Source organism: Octopus sinensis, linkage group LG6 (assembly GCF_006345805.1).
Source record: "Octopus sinensis linkage group LG6, ASM634580v1, whole genome shotgun sequence".
NCBI classification, from domain to species: domain Eukaryota; kingdom Metazoa; phylum Mollusca; class Cephalopoda; order Octopoda; family Octopodidae; genus Octopus; species Octopus sinensis.
Window position 1 is genome coordinate 40509843 of NC_043002.1, and position 19139 is coordinate 40528981.

The 19139-nt window shown below is 35.3% G+C and overlaps 1 protein-coding gene across 4 annotated transcripts in view; it reads right to left on the reverse strand.

Moving 5' to 3' along the window:
• The window catches only part of LOC115213094 (copine-8), a 266723-nt gene that overhangs the window by 48417 nt on the left and 199167 nt on the right, over window positions 1-19139 (reverse strand). For all 4 annotated transcript variants that reach the window (XM_029782016.2, XM_029782015.2, XM_029782017.2 and 1 more), the window contains 3 exons: window positions 4154-4182; window positions 3092-3195; window positions 851-955 (listed from right to left, as the gene is read on the reverse strand). In XM_029782016.2, the coding sequence (XP_029637876.1) occupies window positions 851-955; window positions 3092-3195; window positions 4154-4182 (238 nt within the window). The remainder of the gene's footprint in view (window positions 1-850; window positions 956-3091; window positions 3196-4153; window positions 4183-19139) is intronic.

Sequence of the window (19139 nt, forward strand, 5' to 3'; positions counted from 1 at the left end):
GTGTGAGTGTATGTGTGTGCATGTTTGTGAGTGTGCATGTGTGTGTGTGTGTAACTGGCACATATATCATTAATTCCAAAAGGATAGAAAATATTCATGTAGTTGCGTTTTAAATCCAGGACCAAACACACATATATATTATCAAATATATTTCATATGGCAGCAGGTATGGCTGTCGGGTTGAGAAGAAGCTCATTTCCCAACCACATAGTTTTGGACTCAGTAATGCTGTATAACACCTTGGGCAGGTGTTTTCTACTATAGTCTAGGGTAAACCAAAGCTGTATGAGTGGATTTGGTAGACAGAAACTGAAAGAAGCCATTCATGTGTGTGTGTGTGTGAATACATGAATGTGTGAGTGCCTGCATGTGTGTGTATGTGCCTGCGTATGTCAGCATGTACCTGTATATATATATATATATGTGTGTGTGTGTGAGTGGGAGGGTGTTTGTGCATATGTGCGTAAGTGAGTGGGTGTCTGTGTAGGTGTGTGTGCGTATTTTTGTATGTTTGTGTGCTTGTATCTCCTTGTCTTGATATTGCATGATAAGAATAAGTGGGCATCACAGTTATGCAAACTGTGTGACACATTTCCAGTCTTTGATGTACAAGATAAATAAAATTGGATGGTCATAATTGGAACACATTTGACCATAGGTTTTCTCTAGTTGCTGCTATATAACAACATTAACAAAATAACTCATGAATCAAGAAAGAAAAATATACAGTATGATTCATATGGAATAGTTTTGAGCATAGGTTTACTTGATTAGGACTCACCAGAAGCTAAACAACAACATAACGATAATGATGATGGTTTATTGAAAAGAAACTGCAGGTATTGCTTACCTGTCGTAATCTCCGTTACATAATAATCTTATGCTGATGGTAAAGGGTCGCCAAGTAGGATTCAATGTTCGTTTTATTACTTCCGTTCTATGTACCACAGTGTAACTAAAAGCAATCAAACGATTAAAGTCATTAAACCAATCTTTAATTAAGGCTAAACAAAAATATTTTCAAACACATAGGTAAGAGCATACATACACTTACACATACATACCTGCCTACCCACATACATATATAGTCATATACAAACATTTCTCCCATCATTTCATTTACATTCAAATAATACTGAGTTACTTTACCTGGGGCTCAAGCCCATTTTATAGGTAGATTGGGAAAATAGACAAAATCGATTAATGATAAAAGGACAACATAAATTCTTACAAAGACCAAACATCCTTTGACTAATAATATTTTATTTTATTTTCATTTCTAACTCTGTCCTAGCCAGTTGCAAACCTGGATGAGAAAGTAGTGCAAAGTTGGCAGCCTTGACACTGTAAAAACTAAAGAAATGCTACAGAAACAATGAGGGGTAACCATTCTGGCAAACTATGGTGCAGAAGAGACAGCACAGTTATGACGGGGTCAGATGAAAGCCAAAAGGAAGCCTAATTCTTGAGGAGCAAGATCATCAATACCAAAATAATAACACGTATAGGCATCTGGTATGATTGCACACTGCTCGTGACTAGAACGTCTTTCATCACAAGTCTTCTCAATCAGTCTGACCTGGTGCTGAACAACAGCAACCAAGGACTTAAATTTTTGTAATAGTTTTTATGGCATTAATGTCATACCCTTCTTTCTCCTAATCCTAGCAAAGCCATAATCCTAGACATGGCTTATGGACTTTACTTAGACTAATACCAAGTAGAAAATTAAAAACAAATCTTTTATCCAATGAAATTGTTTACTCAGTCTTATGTCTGAGTCTTATGTATAAGGTATTTATAACACGAGGGTTCCAGTTGACCAATAGAAAGCCTGCTCATGAAATTAATGTGTATGTGGCTGAGCATTCCACAGACACATATACTCTTAACATAGTTCTCAGAAAGAGTCAGTGTGACACCCAATGTGATAAGGCTGACTCTTTGAAATAGAGTTTCTACTCAGTTTTGCCTGCTGAGTGAATTGGAGCAATGTGAAATAAAAGTGTCTTGCTCAAGGACAGAATGTGTTGCAGGGAACTGAACTCGTAATCTAATGGCCATGTGCTGAATACCTTAACCACATGCCTTCACACACATACACACATATATATGCATGTGTGAGGGTGTACTTCTGCATCTACGTTTACTTCTATGTTAGTCTATTGAAATCTGATCTTGTGTAAAAAAAAAAAGTATTCCCAGAAACTTGACAAATAGATATTAAATAAGTAACAGACTGGCATAAGTACAGGGGTTGAATTGATTGACAAAACCTTTCGAAGGCAGTATCCCAGCATGCTTGCAGTACAATGACTGAAACTAATAAAAGAATGTTGGGAAGATTTCCCAAATCATAAATAAAAGAGACTATCACAGTGAATCTGAGATAGCTGAACTACAGAAGTTAATTGAAGGTCCCAGTTGTACAATGCAGGAAGTCTGTCACATTGGATACAGTTTAAAAATACCTACAGATATTTATGTAGTAGATCTGAAGTCAATCAGCCATTTAACCCTTTAGCATTTAAACTGGCTATATCTGGCCCAAATATGCTATCTGTTTTATGTTCAAACCAGTCAAATCAAGCCTATCACACCTACCCTTCAATGTCATTCTAAAAATATGCAATCACATCATCAAAATTTTTGAAGCTATGGGACAATGCATGATTAATTTAAAACAACGTAAATGAAAAAGCATTACATTTGACAGAATAGTCTGAATGCTAAAAGATTAATGCTACATTTCATAACAAAGTCCTAGACACACTCCATCTAAAAAGAAAGGGAAGGATGGTCAGAATTGAAATACCTCTGGTTATAATCTACTTGCTCAGAGCTGACTTGATGCTGAATAACTTTCCCCCTCCCCATTATATAATACTTAAGGAGTGATGTTCAGTCTTGGTGTATATTAATATCTTTAAAATTCAATGACAAATGGTTAATAAACTATGAAGGAAAAATATAGGGTAGAAATAACAGTAATATTTGATTTTTGAATTTATTTGTATTTGGTGGAATGGATAAAATATTTAAAACTTGATTGAAGATTATTTAACAGAAATGATGTAGGAAAAACGAATACCTTCCATCTTCATTACATCGGTAAAATGTGAGAAATGGATCGGATTTCCCAAAAAAGTCTTTTTTATCCAATTGATGAGCACAGAATTGCATTGTGGCTTCTTCCTGCAAGAATATATCAATAAGTACACAATCAGTAATAAAAACCTTGCCAAGTTTGTGTGAGGACCAGAAGGTTACATAATACCAACAATGGCTTTTAGCTTTCATATAGTTTTACATCAATTTCCTGGTCCTACAATACTCCAACAAAATTTCAATGTTTGAATATTTATTATTTTATCATATAATTTTTTTTGTGTGTGTAATGCCTCTTATGACATTTTATCTCTAACCACTGAATTATAGCATGTGAAGTGTAAGCAGTACTTAGAATATAGACCAACATTTATATTCTAGGCACTGCTTAGAATATAGTGTTGGCTTGAGTTTAGTAAGTGGTGATGTACTGAATGATATACACAAAGGAAAAAAAGAAAAAGAGAAATAAAAACAAAATACCCTCAAATGAATTTAAACTTGTCTCTTAGAAAAAGAAATCAAAAATGTAGTGTTAAGTTTCAGTAACTCTCAAAGAAAAAAAATATTTTCAAGAAATTAAAAAGTAATTCCACCCCAAAAATTATTATTGTAAGTCTTATTTGGGATAAACTAAAGATATAAAATTTAATACACATTTCTGAGCATTATAATCTATTTATCAACACTGAAATACATTTTACATATTCTAAGTAGTTCATTGGTGTCAAATACAAATTATTTTCTTCTTTCTTCTTTCTTTCTCCATTTTCCTTCACATACTACTAACTCTAATTTTTCTCATATTGCAAGTTATTTTAAGAATAATTTCAATCAATTACTACCAGCCTGTCAAAATCAAAGGTATATTTTGTCATATTACTGAGAAAATCATTCAACATCAGTTATTTTATACCCGACATAAAATGTTCCAAGCTCTTGACTGCTTAATCTCATACCAGCATATCCATATAAGGTAAAACTTAAAAAGAAATTACAGAAATGAAGTATTTCTCTTTCATAAAATAGAAATTTTAATACTTACTTTACATGAAGATAATTCTTCCGCATTAACTGCAATAAAAAAAATAAAATATGTTTATTTTGTGTCTCAGGAGAATCACTTTTAAGGTGATTTTATAGGAATTAGTTTTTATTTTTTGTTAATTTTTTTCCCCTCGATTTCATGTCATAGTCAATTTAGGATTCTATTTCCATCATGGACTTGTCTTCAGAAGAGAAAGAGAAAGAGAGAGAGAGAGAGAGAGGTGTTCAGTTTCAGAATTGAAATAAATAACCTGAAGTTATAACTGTATAATAGACTAGTAAATTGTTAGCTACATTTGCACTTTTATTTCAAACATTATAATCCAATCAGTGTACAGAAATCTCTGTGTTTGAATTTAGACCCCTGAGCCAAATAATTTTAGCTACAATCTAATAAGGATAACACTCGTCAAAATGAAAAAAAATGTCATAAATCAGAGTATCAGTTTCAAAATGAAAGAATTATCATATTTTCGAGCTTACAAGTCAAATTTTTCAGACCAAAATTTACAGCCCCAGCAAAAAAAAAAAAAGTAGTCAACTTCTGCACCATAACAACTTTGAAAGACCAAAAATTCCATGTGAAATGCAGCAGGATTTGGAAAGATAGTGAAGCCATTTGAATATTTGTACTATATACTAAGTTGACTTGTATGCCAGAAAATACGGTAATAAAACAAATCTATGAAATTGAATATTTTATGATAGTTTGCCTGAAAACTTGCAGCTCACTAAGCAGTTTTTATAGTTTCAAAGAAATGGTTTTTGAGTAGATCATGATACACTTTAGTATAAAAGAATTGTTAATGCTCAGTCATCAGTGCCAGATATTATTGATGATATTTCTTTTACTGTTTATATCCATTTTTACATGATGTACCTGCGTCGCCTTACTGGCATTTGTGCTGGAGGCACTTGAAAAAAACATTCGAGCGAGGTCATTGCCAGTGCCACTGGACTGGCTCCTGTGCAGGTGGCACATAAAAAGCACCATTTGAGCGTAGCCGTTGCCAGTACCGCCTGACTGGCCTTCATGCTGGGGGCATGTAAAAGCACCCACTACAGTCTCGAAGTGGTTGGTGTCAGGAAGGGCATCCAGCTGTAGAAACTCTGTCAGATCAGATTAGAGTCTGGTGCAGCCATCTGGTTCGCCAGTCCTCAGTCAAATCGTCCAACCCATGCCAGCATGGAAAGCGGACGTTAAACGATGATGAAGATGATGATCTACATGCGTGGTTTAGTTTATACGTTAGATAAATTCTCTTATTTAACCAAATGACCTTACTTCTAACAGTTGAGTTATAAAAAGGAGCATGTGTATTTATTCAACAAGCACAGGTTTAGTTGTGTTGTAAAAAGTTTGCTTCTCAACCACTTGATTTTGGGTTCAATCCCACAGTTTGACACCTTGGGTAAATGTTTTCTACTATAGCCCCAGGTTGACCAAAGCCTTGTGAGTGAATCTGGTAGACAAAAGTTGAAAAAAGCCCATGTATATTTAAAAATGTATGTATGTGTGTGTTGGTTGGGTGCATGTATGCATATTTGTGTGAGTGCATCTCTGTCTTCTTGACTTGAGATCATGTGGTAGTAGTAAACAAGTGTCACTGTCATGCAAGCAGTATCCTTCATTTCCTATCTTCCAAGACGTGTCTGGTCATGGGGAAGTTTTTACCATATTTAAAAATAGGTAAGGATTAGTGATGGAAAGTGTCACTGAGGAACTTACAAATGTGTGACGAAAGATTTCCAGACAATGGACATGAGTTAAAATAAGAATAGTATGAGTGAAGAACAAATATAAAGGGTGTGTGCTTATTTGGCAAAAAAAAAAAATTTGACCATCCTGAAATAAACAATATCTGTTTCAACACATGACTTCACATCAGGAATCTTGCAACACAAATTTATAAATGTGTGTGTAGTGTATGTGTGTGTGCATATTTATGCATACACACATGTATCTATACATACATACATGCACACACATATACATGGCACTTTATACAAACAGCAAAGAAAAGGTATATATTTCTTTACTGCCCAGAAGGGGCTAAACATAGAGGGGACAAACAAGGACAGACGAAGGGATTGAGTCGATTATATCAACCCCAGTGCGAAACTGGTACTTTATCTATCGACCCCGAAAGGATGAAAGGCAAAGTTGACCTCGGCGGAATTTGAACTCAGAACGTAACGACAGACGAAATACCGCTAAGCACTTCGCCCGGTGCGCTAACGTGTCTGCCAACTCGCCGCCTAAGCAAAGAAAAGGTATAGACTAAGTTCTGAGCCTTACAGAGAAAAGAAAAAAACTTATGGTTAAGGGAACACACGTCATAATTCACAGCAAACATAAAAAAGAAAACTTGAGGAATTTCTAAATTCAAAAAGAGATCAAAATATAACCATCTCCTATGTAAGCTAACACAAAAAAATGTACCAAGTGCAGACGTGACAATATTGGTAAAAGAAGGCATTGGAATGTTAGCTAAATGAGTGGATTTAAAGTGACATAAAAGTGGTATGAGTTAGAGGCAGTGATGGTGATTAATAACAAGATTTTATGGGATTTCTGCATAAAACTAACCATATTATTGAAACATGGAGACCAGATATGATTGTAGAGGACCAAATGGGGAAAAAAAAATTGTAAGCTCATAGACTCTGCAATACCATATGATAATAGTGTGGTTACAAAAGAAATGGAGAAAATTTCAAAATTTCAGGGCTAAACAAGAAAAATTAAGGGATTGGGGAAGAGAGAGGTAACAGTTGTTCCAGTGGCAATTGGTGCACTTGGCTTGACGTCCAAACTGCTACCCAAGAGGCTGATGGTAATGGAACTGAGACACACTTTGTTCACTAGTAGAAGAGTGGTGTCTTGTATTCTGCAAGAATCCTAGGAAAGATTTTTGAGATTTGAGGTGATTTACTTTCACCAAACCATAAGACAACATCACCTGCAAAATAGCATATAACAACAACAATAATTGTTGTCATTGTAGTTGCCATCATCATCAGCAGCAGTAGCAGGAGGCACAATGGCCCAGTGGTTAGGGCAGTGGACTTGCGGTCTGAGAATCACGGTTTCGATTCCCAGATTGGGTGTTGTGTGTGTTTATTGAGCGAAAACACCTAAAGCTCCATGAGGTTCCGGCAGGGGGTGGTGGCGACTCCTGTTGTACTCTTTCACTCCAACTTTCTCTCACTCTTTCTTCCTGTTTCTTGTCCCTGACTTCCTACGCAACTGCTGAGCCTGGATGCGCATTCATCCATCCATCGATGCTCTCTGTGTCGGGGGTTGACCTGCTTTCTCTTCTGCGGGTCTTACAAACAGCAAAGGACCATATCTCGGACTTCTCCCAGGCGCTCAACAAACAAACAAACAAAGCAGCAGTAGCAGCTTCTTTCAACATCCATTTTCATACGAACATGGATTTGACAAATTATATCCAACAATAAAGGGAAATAAATTAAATGTAGATAGAGGTTGTCAAATTATGAATGATGATACAAGAAATGTAGTTGATCTTAACAACACACTATATATAAAATTTTAAGTTCCTGAAGCTGGGCTTTGAAATATCACTCTTAGCTATCTTTTTAGCTGGCTCCGGCTGACAGTACCCAGTGTGGGCCCCTATCCAGGGTTACACAATGGAGACAACCTTCACAAAAATCTGGAGTGGAGCCCCATAGGCAGTTTAGTGTTCGACTCGACACTCTTCCGGCAGCTCCTGCAACCAAGCTGGTGCCAAACGTAATGCTCTGCATTCTCTTGGATTATGTCAGCAAGATCGAGAGAGGAAACCTGATGATTGGGCTACCCAGGATTTTGTTACATCTAGCCCAGGCCTGCGCAAAACTGGAGAGGACATGAAATGTAAAAACTAGACTGGATTAGTTTATGCGCAACTCCATTGTCTCCCGAGACAAAAGGATGCCAACAATATATAATTTTAATTATTTGAAAATTGTAGCAGTTATTTAGAAAGTTCCAGTATGTAAGTAATTTTTCTCTGGAAGTTTAGAAGGATTTGGACAGCTTGAATGAAAGCACATGTATATTTGCCATGTTTTTCAGTCTTCTAATTGGTAGTCAGTCCTTTCCAGATTGTCATAAAGTACATCACAATGGAGAAGGTCATACTTAAGATCAGTGGTTCCCAACAATTTTTTTGCCTATGGACCCCTTTGATTCCTATTTTACTTTACTGGACCTTCATAACCATTCAATGTATATTAAAAGAAAAATCCTGCTGTATTTTTATAATTAAATATTATTAGGAACTGTATAAAAAAAATATTTTGTGCATTGTAGAATTATAACCAATTTATTGCACATAAATTTTAGCAACAAAATGGCCATATGGCCCACAAGCCTGGTTGAAAACCATTACTTTTGATCATCTTGCAATTGATGAATCGGTATATTTATATTTGTGGAGGTGCAATGGCCCAGTGGTTAGGGCAGTGGACTCGCAGTCGTAGGATTGCGGTTTTGATTCCCAGACTGGGCGTTGTGAGTGTTTATTGAGTGAAAACACCTAAAGTTCCACAAGGCTCTGGCAGTGGATGGTGGTGAACCCTGCTGTACTCTTTCACCACAACTTTCTCTCACTCTTTCTTCCTATTTTTGTTGTACCTGTATTTCAAAGGGCCAGCCTTGTCACACTCTGAATCTCCCTGAGAACTACATTAAGGGTACATGTGTCTGTGGAGTGCTCAGTCACTTGCACATTAATTTCACGAGCAGGTTGTTCCATTGATCGGATCAACTGGAACCCTCATCGTTGTAACCGACAGAGTGCCAACCATATTTACATTTATGTGTGAAGACTGCTAACCCTCCTTGTTGGATTTTTTCAGTAACCATCTTATTCACGAAAAATTATCAAATTATCAATGGAACTACAACGCTATTTAAGGCTTATAGTAAGTTTCCAAGTTATCATCTTGTAGTTTTAGAACAGCACCATTATAAAATGGTCATTATCATCATCATCATCGTTATTGTTTCAACGTCCACTTTTCTATGCTTGCATGGGTAAAACAAATTTGCAAGTAAGGTAATATTTCCCTGTAACCAAAGTTGTTTTAGAAGACTGGAAATGAAAGACACTTCTTGTATGATAGTAACACTTGTTTACAATCCTCATGTGATGCCAAGGCAAGGAAGCAGTAACTCCTCCCCCCCACCTATGTGTCATCATCATTATCATCGTTTAACATCTGTTTTCCATGCTGGCATGGGTTGGACGGTTTGACTGAGGACTGGCCAGCCAATAGATTGTATCATGCTTCAATCTGATCCGGCAAGGTTTCTACAGCTGGATGCCCTTCCTAATGCCAACCACTCCAAGAGCGTAATGTGTGCTTTTTACATGTCACCAGCATGGGAGCTAGTCAGGGGCACAAATACATACGATGAACTTCAATGAATTTCATTCAGTTTGTCAAATCCATTCACAAGCCTTCGGCCGACTTGGGACTGTAGTCAAAGATACTTGCCCAAGGTGCAATGCAATGGGACTGAACCCAGAACTATATGATTGGGAAACAAACTTCTAATCACAGAGTCACACTGGTGTTTGGTCTTCTTTTTTTATATCCTAGATCAAGATAAATCATGATTGTCTAAATGAGTGTAATTCAATATAACTTTATAAGAATAAATAACAGTAACTCAGGTTATGTAAAAAGAAATCCTTGATATCAAATGGACAATGTTTTCTGAAGCCTCTTAATGAAACGAATTGACTTCAACATGACCTACAGTCAGATCATATCCCCATTTATAGAAATTTTAAACTGTTTCAACTTTAAGCTAGCATTTGACTGACACCCTGTAAAGAATTCTTCTTCTATTCTCCTAACACGCTATCTTTTATGATACCATTATGCGATGTGCATGAGAGAGGATATTTTAAGAGATTAATGCTGGAGGTTGAACTTGTGACTGTAAGAGGAAATATTTTCATAAAGCATTTACAGAGTAACTGACAAATGCAATTTTATTTCATGTCTGAATAATAAACCAGGCACATAGTGCTTCAGGAAATAGGATGATTTGATTAACTTGTTTAAGATTATGATGGACTATGGATGATTACAGCACAACAAATTCTTCAAGTTCAATTATGTTAAGTACTTGGAGTGAAAGAACACTGCCACAAGATATTCAGGGAATTCTTTCAAATGGTAAATGGTGAAAAGAAAACCTTAAAAAACTAAAACTGCAAAGGTAAATTTCTACAAAGGTTGTATTAGCAAAGTTTATATTTTTTGCTACACATTTGTTTTTATTAAGATGCGTCCATGCTTAAGTGGAAAATTGATATTTAAAATTAATAGTTAATCTAACAATTAGGATTATTATTATTATTATAATCCTTTGTTGGCAGAATTGTTAGTACAACAGGCAAAATGCTTAGCAACACTTTGTCCAGCTTTAAGTTCTGAGTTCAAATTCCACTGAGGTCGACTTTGTCTTTCATCCTTTGTAGAGTTGATAAAATAAATACCAGTTGACTAATTGACTACCCAACGACCAAAATTTCAAGCACTGTATCTAGAGGAGAAAGGATTATAATTTCTTTCATTTATTCAGCATTTCATTGTTGTTCTGCCAGTATCAGATTGCTAAATATCAAGATGCAATAAACCTTAATTATTTAATGCCTTTCTTTAGCATCCTTGCTATGTGAAAAAAAAAGAAATAAAAAGGCTTTTTTTAGAGTCAAGAAATTCACCTCAATATCTTACATTATCAAGCTACATTTCAAACTTCTTGAGACTGTTCATAAGGTTCCTATAAACCATAATAAAATTCAGTGCCACAGCAATAATAACATCCTTGATGGAACAGTTTTACTTTAACCGTTTTGTTACCTGCCTTTGTTTCAATTAATTTTGAAAATATTTTAGAATTTAGCAAAATAAATTTGTCGTTATTAAGCAGGCATTTTGGAATATAAATTAACAAGGAATTTTTATGGAGAGTTTTAATTTAGATCACTTTGAAACAGTGCATTTGTATCATAGAACCAGAGATGTTAGACAGGCTAAACAAAAGGGTTAACCACTGATGTCTTTGGAAAAATTATTAACATTACATCTAAATTTTCTGTGTTTTCTGAATGTGAGGAGATAACTTGTCTAAAAAAAAAAAACCCATTGTTACTGTTATCATAATAAGAGTAGATTAAAGTGTTTCAATGAAGTTACTTAACTAGCTGATGTCTTTAAAATGGCAAAAGACATGCTAATTATAGCAATTACAACACTGAACAAATGTATGATTAAGACTGACACACTGGATACCTTAAGTATGTGTCCAGTCCACAATAATATATTAATACAGACATACTGGCATCACTGTGAGGTAAAATGTTTGCTTCTCAACCACATGGTTTCATGTTCAGTCCCATCACATGGTATCTCAAGCAAGTGTCATCTACTATAGCCTTGAGCTGATAAAGCCTTGTGAGTAGATTTGGTAGAAGGAAACTGAAAGAAGCCCATTGTATATGTATATATATATATATATATATATGTATGTGTACATGCATATGTGTGTGTACACACATATAGTAGAAGGTGCTGTTCTGACGATTATCACGCCCATAGTTTTCTTCAAATAGTATATCTAAAAGTATATTGTGTAATATTCCCTTTCTTATAAAAAGAAAAAGAAAAAAAGTAGCAGTCTAATATCACATTTTACCGCCTTTAAAAAAGGTGCTAGTGTGTGATCTGAGGGATATTACATTGTTATTTCTAGCAGGCTCAGCAACCATGTAGCAGTTCCTTCACTGGGGCACTGACAAATTTTGTATTGGTTAGTATGAAGAAATCATCATCATTTTAATGTCTACTTTTCTATGCTTGCAAGGGTCGGGCAGAGTACTGGGGTAGATTTTCTACAGCCAGATGCCTTTCCTATCGCTAACCCTCACTTGTTTCTAAACAAGGTAATATTTCCCCATAGTCAGACATGTTTTTGTAGAATATTGGAAATGAATGACACTGCTTGTATGAGAGTAACAATCATTTTACAACCATCATATGATTTCAAGACAAGGAGGCACAAATACACACACACATACGATGGGTTTCTATCAGATTCTGTCTATGAAATTCACTCACAAGGCTTTGGTCAGCCTAGGGCAATAGCAGAAGATACTGGCCTGAAGTACTATGCAGTGGGATTGAACCCAGAAGCAGTAAATGTTATATTCGAATATTATAGTTGTTGTTGTTGCTACCGCTATAACTAACACAATCATCTTAATCATCGTCATTATTATAATTCTATAACAATTCATGTGAAAGCGCATGGCTCAGTGGTTAGAGCGTCGAGCTTATGATCGTGAGGTTGTGAGCTTGAATCCCGGACCAGGCTGTGTGTTGTGTTCTTGAGCAAGACACTTTATTTCATGTTGCTCCAGTTCACTCAGCTGTAGAAATGAGTTGCAACACCACAGGTGCCAAGCTGTATCAGCCGTTGCCTTTCCCTTAGATAACACAGGTGGCGTAGAGAGGGGAGGCTGGTATGCATGGGCGACTGCTGGTCTTCCATAAACAACCTTGCCCAGACTGTGCCTGGGAGGGTAACTTTCTAGGTGCAATCCCATGGTCTGTGTCGTGACCGAAGGGGTCTCAGATAACAATTCATAGAGAATGCTAACACATAGCTCATCAGGAATGTGCATTAGTTCTTGCTGTAGAAATATGTTGGGTTTCCATGATGTATTATTCTTATGTATCTGTAACTATAGCAGCTATAAAAACTGCTGTTATTTTTCACACACATTAAGTTTAGCTGATTCAATCAATCCAAATTGCAACAGAATTATTTGCAATCAAAATAGAAAGATTCAGCATTTGGTACCAAACCTCATCATGGTTAGCATGACATTATATTAACACATGTAAGGCAGCAAGATGGCAGAAATGTTAGCATGCCGGGCAAAATACTTAGCAGTATTTTATCTGTTTTTATGTTCTGAATTCAAATTCTGCTGAGGTTGACTTTGCCTTTCATCCTTTTGGGGTCGATAAATTAAATAGCAGTTGTGTACTGGGGTCGATCTAATCAACTGGGCCCCTCCTCCAAAATTTCGGGCCTTGTGCCTAGAGTAAAAAAGATTATGTTATCACTTGTAGCTGCTTCTTTTTTATTATGAAAACACTGGTGGGCACTGTAGAAAGGAAGTAAGTTCTAGACATATTGAATCAGAAATTAAGTTTTAATTCTTGATTACAACTGGGTATTTTTTTACCTCATTTTCATTACGAATGCTTTAAAGAAAGGTAGACTTATAAAGGCAGTAAGTTCTCATACTATTTCCTAAAATAATATTGTTTAACCAGTATAGCTGTCTGATTAGGAGGCTTGCTTTGGAACCACACAATTCCTGGTTTGATCTCACTAAAAATGAACCTGACTGCTCTCAAAAATTAAGTAAAAAACACGGAAAATAACCCAGAATTATTCTTGTCTGGTACCATATCGATCCCAAAATCTAATCAGTTTGTGGTAGTCATAAGACCAAACATCTCTGAAAGTTTCATCTGAATCCATTCAGTGGTTCTTGAGATATCTTGTCCATGGACAAACAAACAAACACAACTGACAACAATACCTCTGCCTTTGCTAAGGCAGAGGTAGTAAGTCTTTAAAATAGAATTAAAATATCATTACTAGAGCAAATGGAGTTAGTAAGTACAATCAGTGGCAAGCAGTACTGTTTTGTATTATTTAGCTTGATATTTTAACCCTTTGCCCAAGCTTAGTATCACATTTGATAGACAGGATATATTTCCTGGCCTCCAGGCATCATGTATTATATACACACCCAATATTTTTCAATCACCAGAGTAACTTGAGACTTTTGAAAGGAAAGCTTTATAATACAAAGAACATATGAAACAACGGCTAACTAAAAGTTTAAAAACAAGCATGGACATCCTTGAAATTGCTGGCCTTGTGCTAAAGTTTGAAATTAATATTACTGTCAATCATGGAAGGTGGTAAGTAGCAAAACTGTTAGTCTGCTGGGCAAAATGCTTAGCAGCATTTCGTCTGTCTTTATGTTCTGAATTCAAATCTCACTAAGGTCAACTTGCCTTTCATCTTTTTGAGGGTTGATGAAATAAGCACCAGTGGAGCACTGGGTTCTATGTAATTAACTAGCTAGCTCCCCACAAAATTTCAGGTCTTGTGCCTATAGTAGAAAGAAAGACTATTACTATCAATCAAATACTGGGAATAATGTAATCAATGATATCCTCCCCAAAATGTGTGACCTTATATCACCATTATCATTTGAGATGACGTCAGTAGCATGTGATAGATATCAATATACATTGTACTGAACATTATATTATTTGCTTTGTAAAACCAATGCTACATTTTTTTAACTGATAATACACAATAACACAAACCAATGAGGGAGCATCTACATGGTTACTCAACCTATAAGAAATAGTAGCTAGTCTTACACAAATTATATGCTACTGTCTTTAAAAGCAAAGAACACATTGCAGAAAGTAGTCTTGTGTACACTTAATAAGAGGTGGAATGCCTGTGATTACAAAGCTGTTCAATCTGGGCTGACCTGTTGTTAAATATTTGCAGTATGTACTAGGATGTAGATTAACAACTGACTGAGTTGCTGGAATGTCAATATACTGGATGACAGGTTGATAGTGTAAAGGCCTATCTCAAGTGTATATCTTCCAAAGTCACTTAGCATTCAATGTGTCAGTTAGTCATGCATAAATAAGGAGGTGCAGTTCACAGCTGTAAGAAATATGTGAATTGTAGAATTGACAAGTTTTACCACAAGAGTGAAATAATAACATTGACAGTCATAGATTAAAGTGATTTTTACTTTTTGATAGGGTATTGGTAAGAGTTTTTTCTTTAGGGTTTTCATTAATTAGAATATTAATAGCAATCACCAAGCTAACATGGCAGTCCAGAAAAATAGGATGAATGCTGTCATTGATTAGCTCCATGTGTCCATTATAACCTTCGAACATGTTATAATTGACACAGGTTCATGTATCACATAGCTAGCTAGAGGCGATGGCCTCTTGGAGCTAATCAACAGCAGCATTTATCCTATTTTTCTGGACTGCCATGTTAGCTTGGCGATAACTATTAATATCCAGTACCGCTGCCATAGTCTCCTTTAGAGAGACTTAGAAATATAAATATCTCTATTAATTAGAATGTTGATTGTTTTAATTCAAACTCTGTGATAAAGAATTATAATTCTGTTGATTAGTGTTTTTGTAAGAATTATAGTGTCCTTTTTTTATGATATATTCTTGGGTTTATATTATTTTTATATATTGGTGGCTTGTTGTAGTACCAAGCATATGGCTTAGTTTGGAGAGTAATGAACTCTAGTAGTCCAATCAGTTCAAGATAACATTATTTGATGTCAAATATCATATGTGGCACCACTATGACACAATAGGTTAAAGGAGATAAAAGAAATATTATGTACATAAATACTGTAGAAAATACAGAAATAGTAATGGCATAAAAGTGCATTGGCAGTGCATCCTAAATAGAATAGATAACAACAAAAGATACAGTATGGGGTGAGGCAGGGAGTTATACTTTACAGATAATATGACAATATGTAGAAGAGATATGTTTTATAGAACTGTCTAAATATTGCCAACAAACACAAAACTGATGTCAGTGTTGAAGAAGAATAGATAATGCAAGGTAGAAGATGTGTGGAAGGAATATGTTTTGTTACAGACCTGTCTAAACACTGCCAATATAGGAAAATAAACACTAGACCAGTGATGGTGATGACGAACACAAATATTGATTGATAATGTATAGATTATAGTATAGGTCTACTGTAAGATGTTTCACTGTCAGAACACCACTACATTAGACAGATAGAACATGAGATTAATTAAACAGTATGATATGGTAACAATCAAAATGTAAATAAGAGATTTTGAAACACTTTTTCATTGTTATTTTCATGGTAGTACAAATGGAATAGTGTTCATATGTTTGGACATATCTATATTAATAAAACAATTTTAGCCTTCTATTGAATCTACACACACTCCTGTAGGATGGTTTATGGTGGAATAAAAGAAGGCAGATAAAATTCCTTGTGGTATTTAGTTACATCCCTTTATGTTATGTTTAGATCTCACCAAGGTGGTTTTTACTTTAAATTTTTCTGGTGTTGACAAAATAAGCATCAGTCAATGGTCACATGACAATGCTAAAAATTTTAGTAGAGTAAGGTCATACATAATATGTTCAAGTGCATTTGGAAGACAACCTTCCACTGTGGAAATAGTCCTGGGAGAAAATTCTCTTCTTAGACCTGTGTGAAAACACATACTGGACTGTGAATGATATTGGATCATGAGACACATGTGTTTCTGACCTTTCACTTTATCACCTATGAACATCAAATCTGTTTTTCATGGCTTGATAAGAGCAAATTCATTCTTACTAGAACAGAATATGGTACATATGCTGATATGCAGAGGGTTTGGTCAAGCAATAATTAAATAAATAGTCACATGAAGCAGTGTTGAATGAATAAAATATATTTGTGTAAAGTTATATCTAACACATTTAGATATGAGAAGGCCTTACACTGTGGAAATAGCCCTGGGGATGCTTTCACTTGACCATAGTGTAGGAATGGTATCAACTGTCAGTGAAACAGAGGCAAGCAAGGTAATTGCGGTTCTCTCAGTGTGACAATAGCTGTAGCTTATGATTATGTGGTTAGAATTTTATTATCTTACTTCCAGAGATACTATAATTCAGTGTAACTAGTTTTTGTCACATTAACTAGCATCATCAACCCTATTTGCTACAATCCTAGCAATAACATCTGTTATTATGTCTTGATATTCCTCCCATCAAAATTTCAAGCTAATTTATGTTTCAAACAACAACTTAATAATAAAGTTATTTTAATGCATTCTTCCACATTTTCAAATTTAATTGAAATAATGACTACATTTTAACAGAAATATGGTAACAAAAGGGTTAATGGAAATTTGTCCTTATAAAAAGTCAGAAATATTTTTCTTCAAAATATGAAGACGTTGCAAATGGGAGAGGTTGACTATATCAATAAAATAAATTAGAAATTACAGTTATGCAATCCTATTAAATATTTTAGACATCAGTAGAAATTTTTAAAAAATCCTGTAAAAACATTTGTTTTTAACAGCAAGAAATATGTGTAACCCTTTTGTCACTAATCCACCAGAAGACTGGTTCTATGATACAAACATCCTATTTTAAAATGACTTAGATTAAATCTTTTATCAAAATTTCATATTGATTTATGTTCCAAGCAATAGCTTGACAATGACAGCATTTTTACAAAAATTTCCATTGTTTTCAAAATATAAGTGGAACAAAAGAAATGTATTTCAACAGAAATATGGTAACAAAAAGATTAAGAAATGACAATGAGCATTGTTGACACAGCTGATAGAAATATTTTCATTCCATAAAAAATTTCTGAACTTGCAGCAGTGTAAAGAAACCATGGAGAATCTGTGGTAACTAGTGAAAAACACAAAATTTTGAAGAAGCACAGAGTAGGTGATGTGAACTAGTAAAGTAAGGTATAAATCAGTTGAGAAAGTGACCAAGAATTAAATACATAGAAGATAAAATTTATGCATTGGTACTGGTGAGGAGATATGAGGAGAGTTAATAATCCTTTCTACTAAGGCACAAGGCCTGAAATTTTGGGAGAGGGACTAGTTGATTACACTGACACCAGTATTTCACTGGTACTTAATTTATAGACCCTGAAAGGATGAAAGGCAAAGTTGACTTCAGTGGAATTTGAACTCAGACTGTAAAGACAGATGAAATACTGCTAAGTATTTTGCCTGGTATGCTAATGATTCTGCCAGCTCGCTGCCTTAGAGGAGAGTTAATAATGTGTTTTGAGATGATAAAGTATTACTTAGCTTCAGCAAACACAATAGCTGGAACAAAGTCAAGACAAGCTAGATACAGAATGTGCCAATTATGTGAGACCGTTAGAATAAATGTGGACAAAGTTATAGCAGTTAAGGATTTAAACTGTTTTCAACCTGTCCACAACTAATGTCAGCATTCATAAGAATGTACTTTGGCTTTAGCTATGCAGATACAGTAAAAGAAAAGTGCTGGAATTATCAAAGAATAATGGGAAATAAGTGAATGATTGAAGAAAATAAAAATATTTCTAATATTTAAGTAATGTTAAGGTGGGTGCATTTTGTTAGCACATGAGCCAAAATGCTTAGTAACATTTTGTCTGACTTTATGGTTTGAGTTCAAATTCTGCCTAGGTTGACTTTGCTTTGCCTTTCAACCTTTTGAGGTCAATAAAATAATTACCTGCTGAGTACTGGGGTCAATGTAATTGACTTACTCACTCCCCCGAATTTGCAGGCCTTGTACCAAAATTTGAAACTGATATTTAAATAATGTTATCAAGAAAGTAACTTTGTTGCTCAGCATGGGGATGATCAGTATGAACAAGTTAAAAAGATATAACTCCATGTTAGTGAGACATGGGCTCTGAATGCAGAAGACATGTGTAGACTGGAGAGAAAGGAAGGTAGTATGCTCTGTTGGGTATGCAATGTCAGTGTGCATGTACAACAAAGTGCAAATGTATTGAGAGAAAAGTTGGGCATAAGAGGAATCAAATGTAGCATGCAAGAGAGAAGACTAAGTTGGTTTGGATATGAGATGTGTCTGAATGAGGACAGCTGCATAAAGAAGTGCCGATCACTGAAAGTAGAGGGTACCTGCAGAAGAGGGAGACCCAGGAAGATGTGGGATGAGGTGGTAAGGTCCAATCTCAGGATGTTGGGCCTCACAGAGAAAATGACACTGGACTGAGATGTCTGGTGATATGAAGTACTTGAGAAGACCTGCCCACATCAGCAAAACTGAT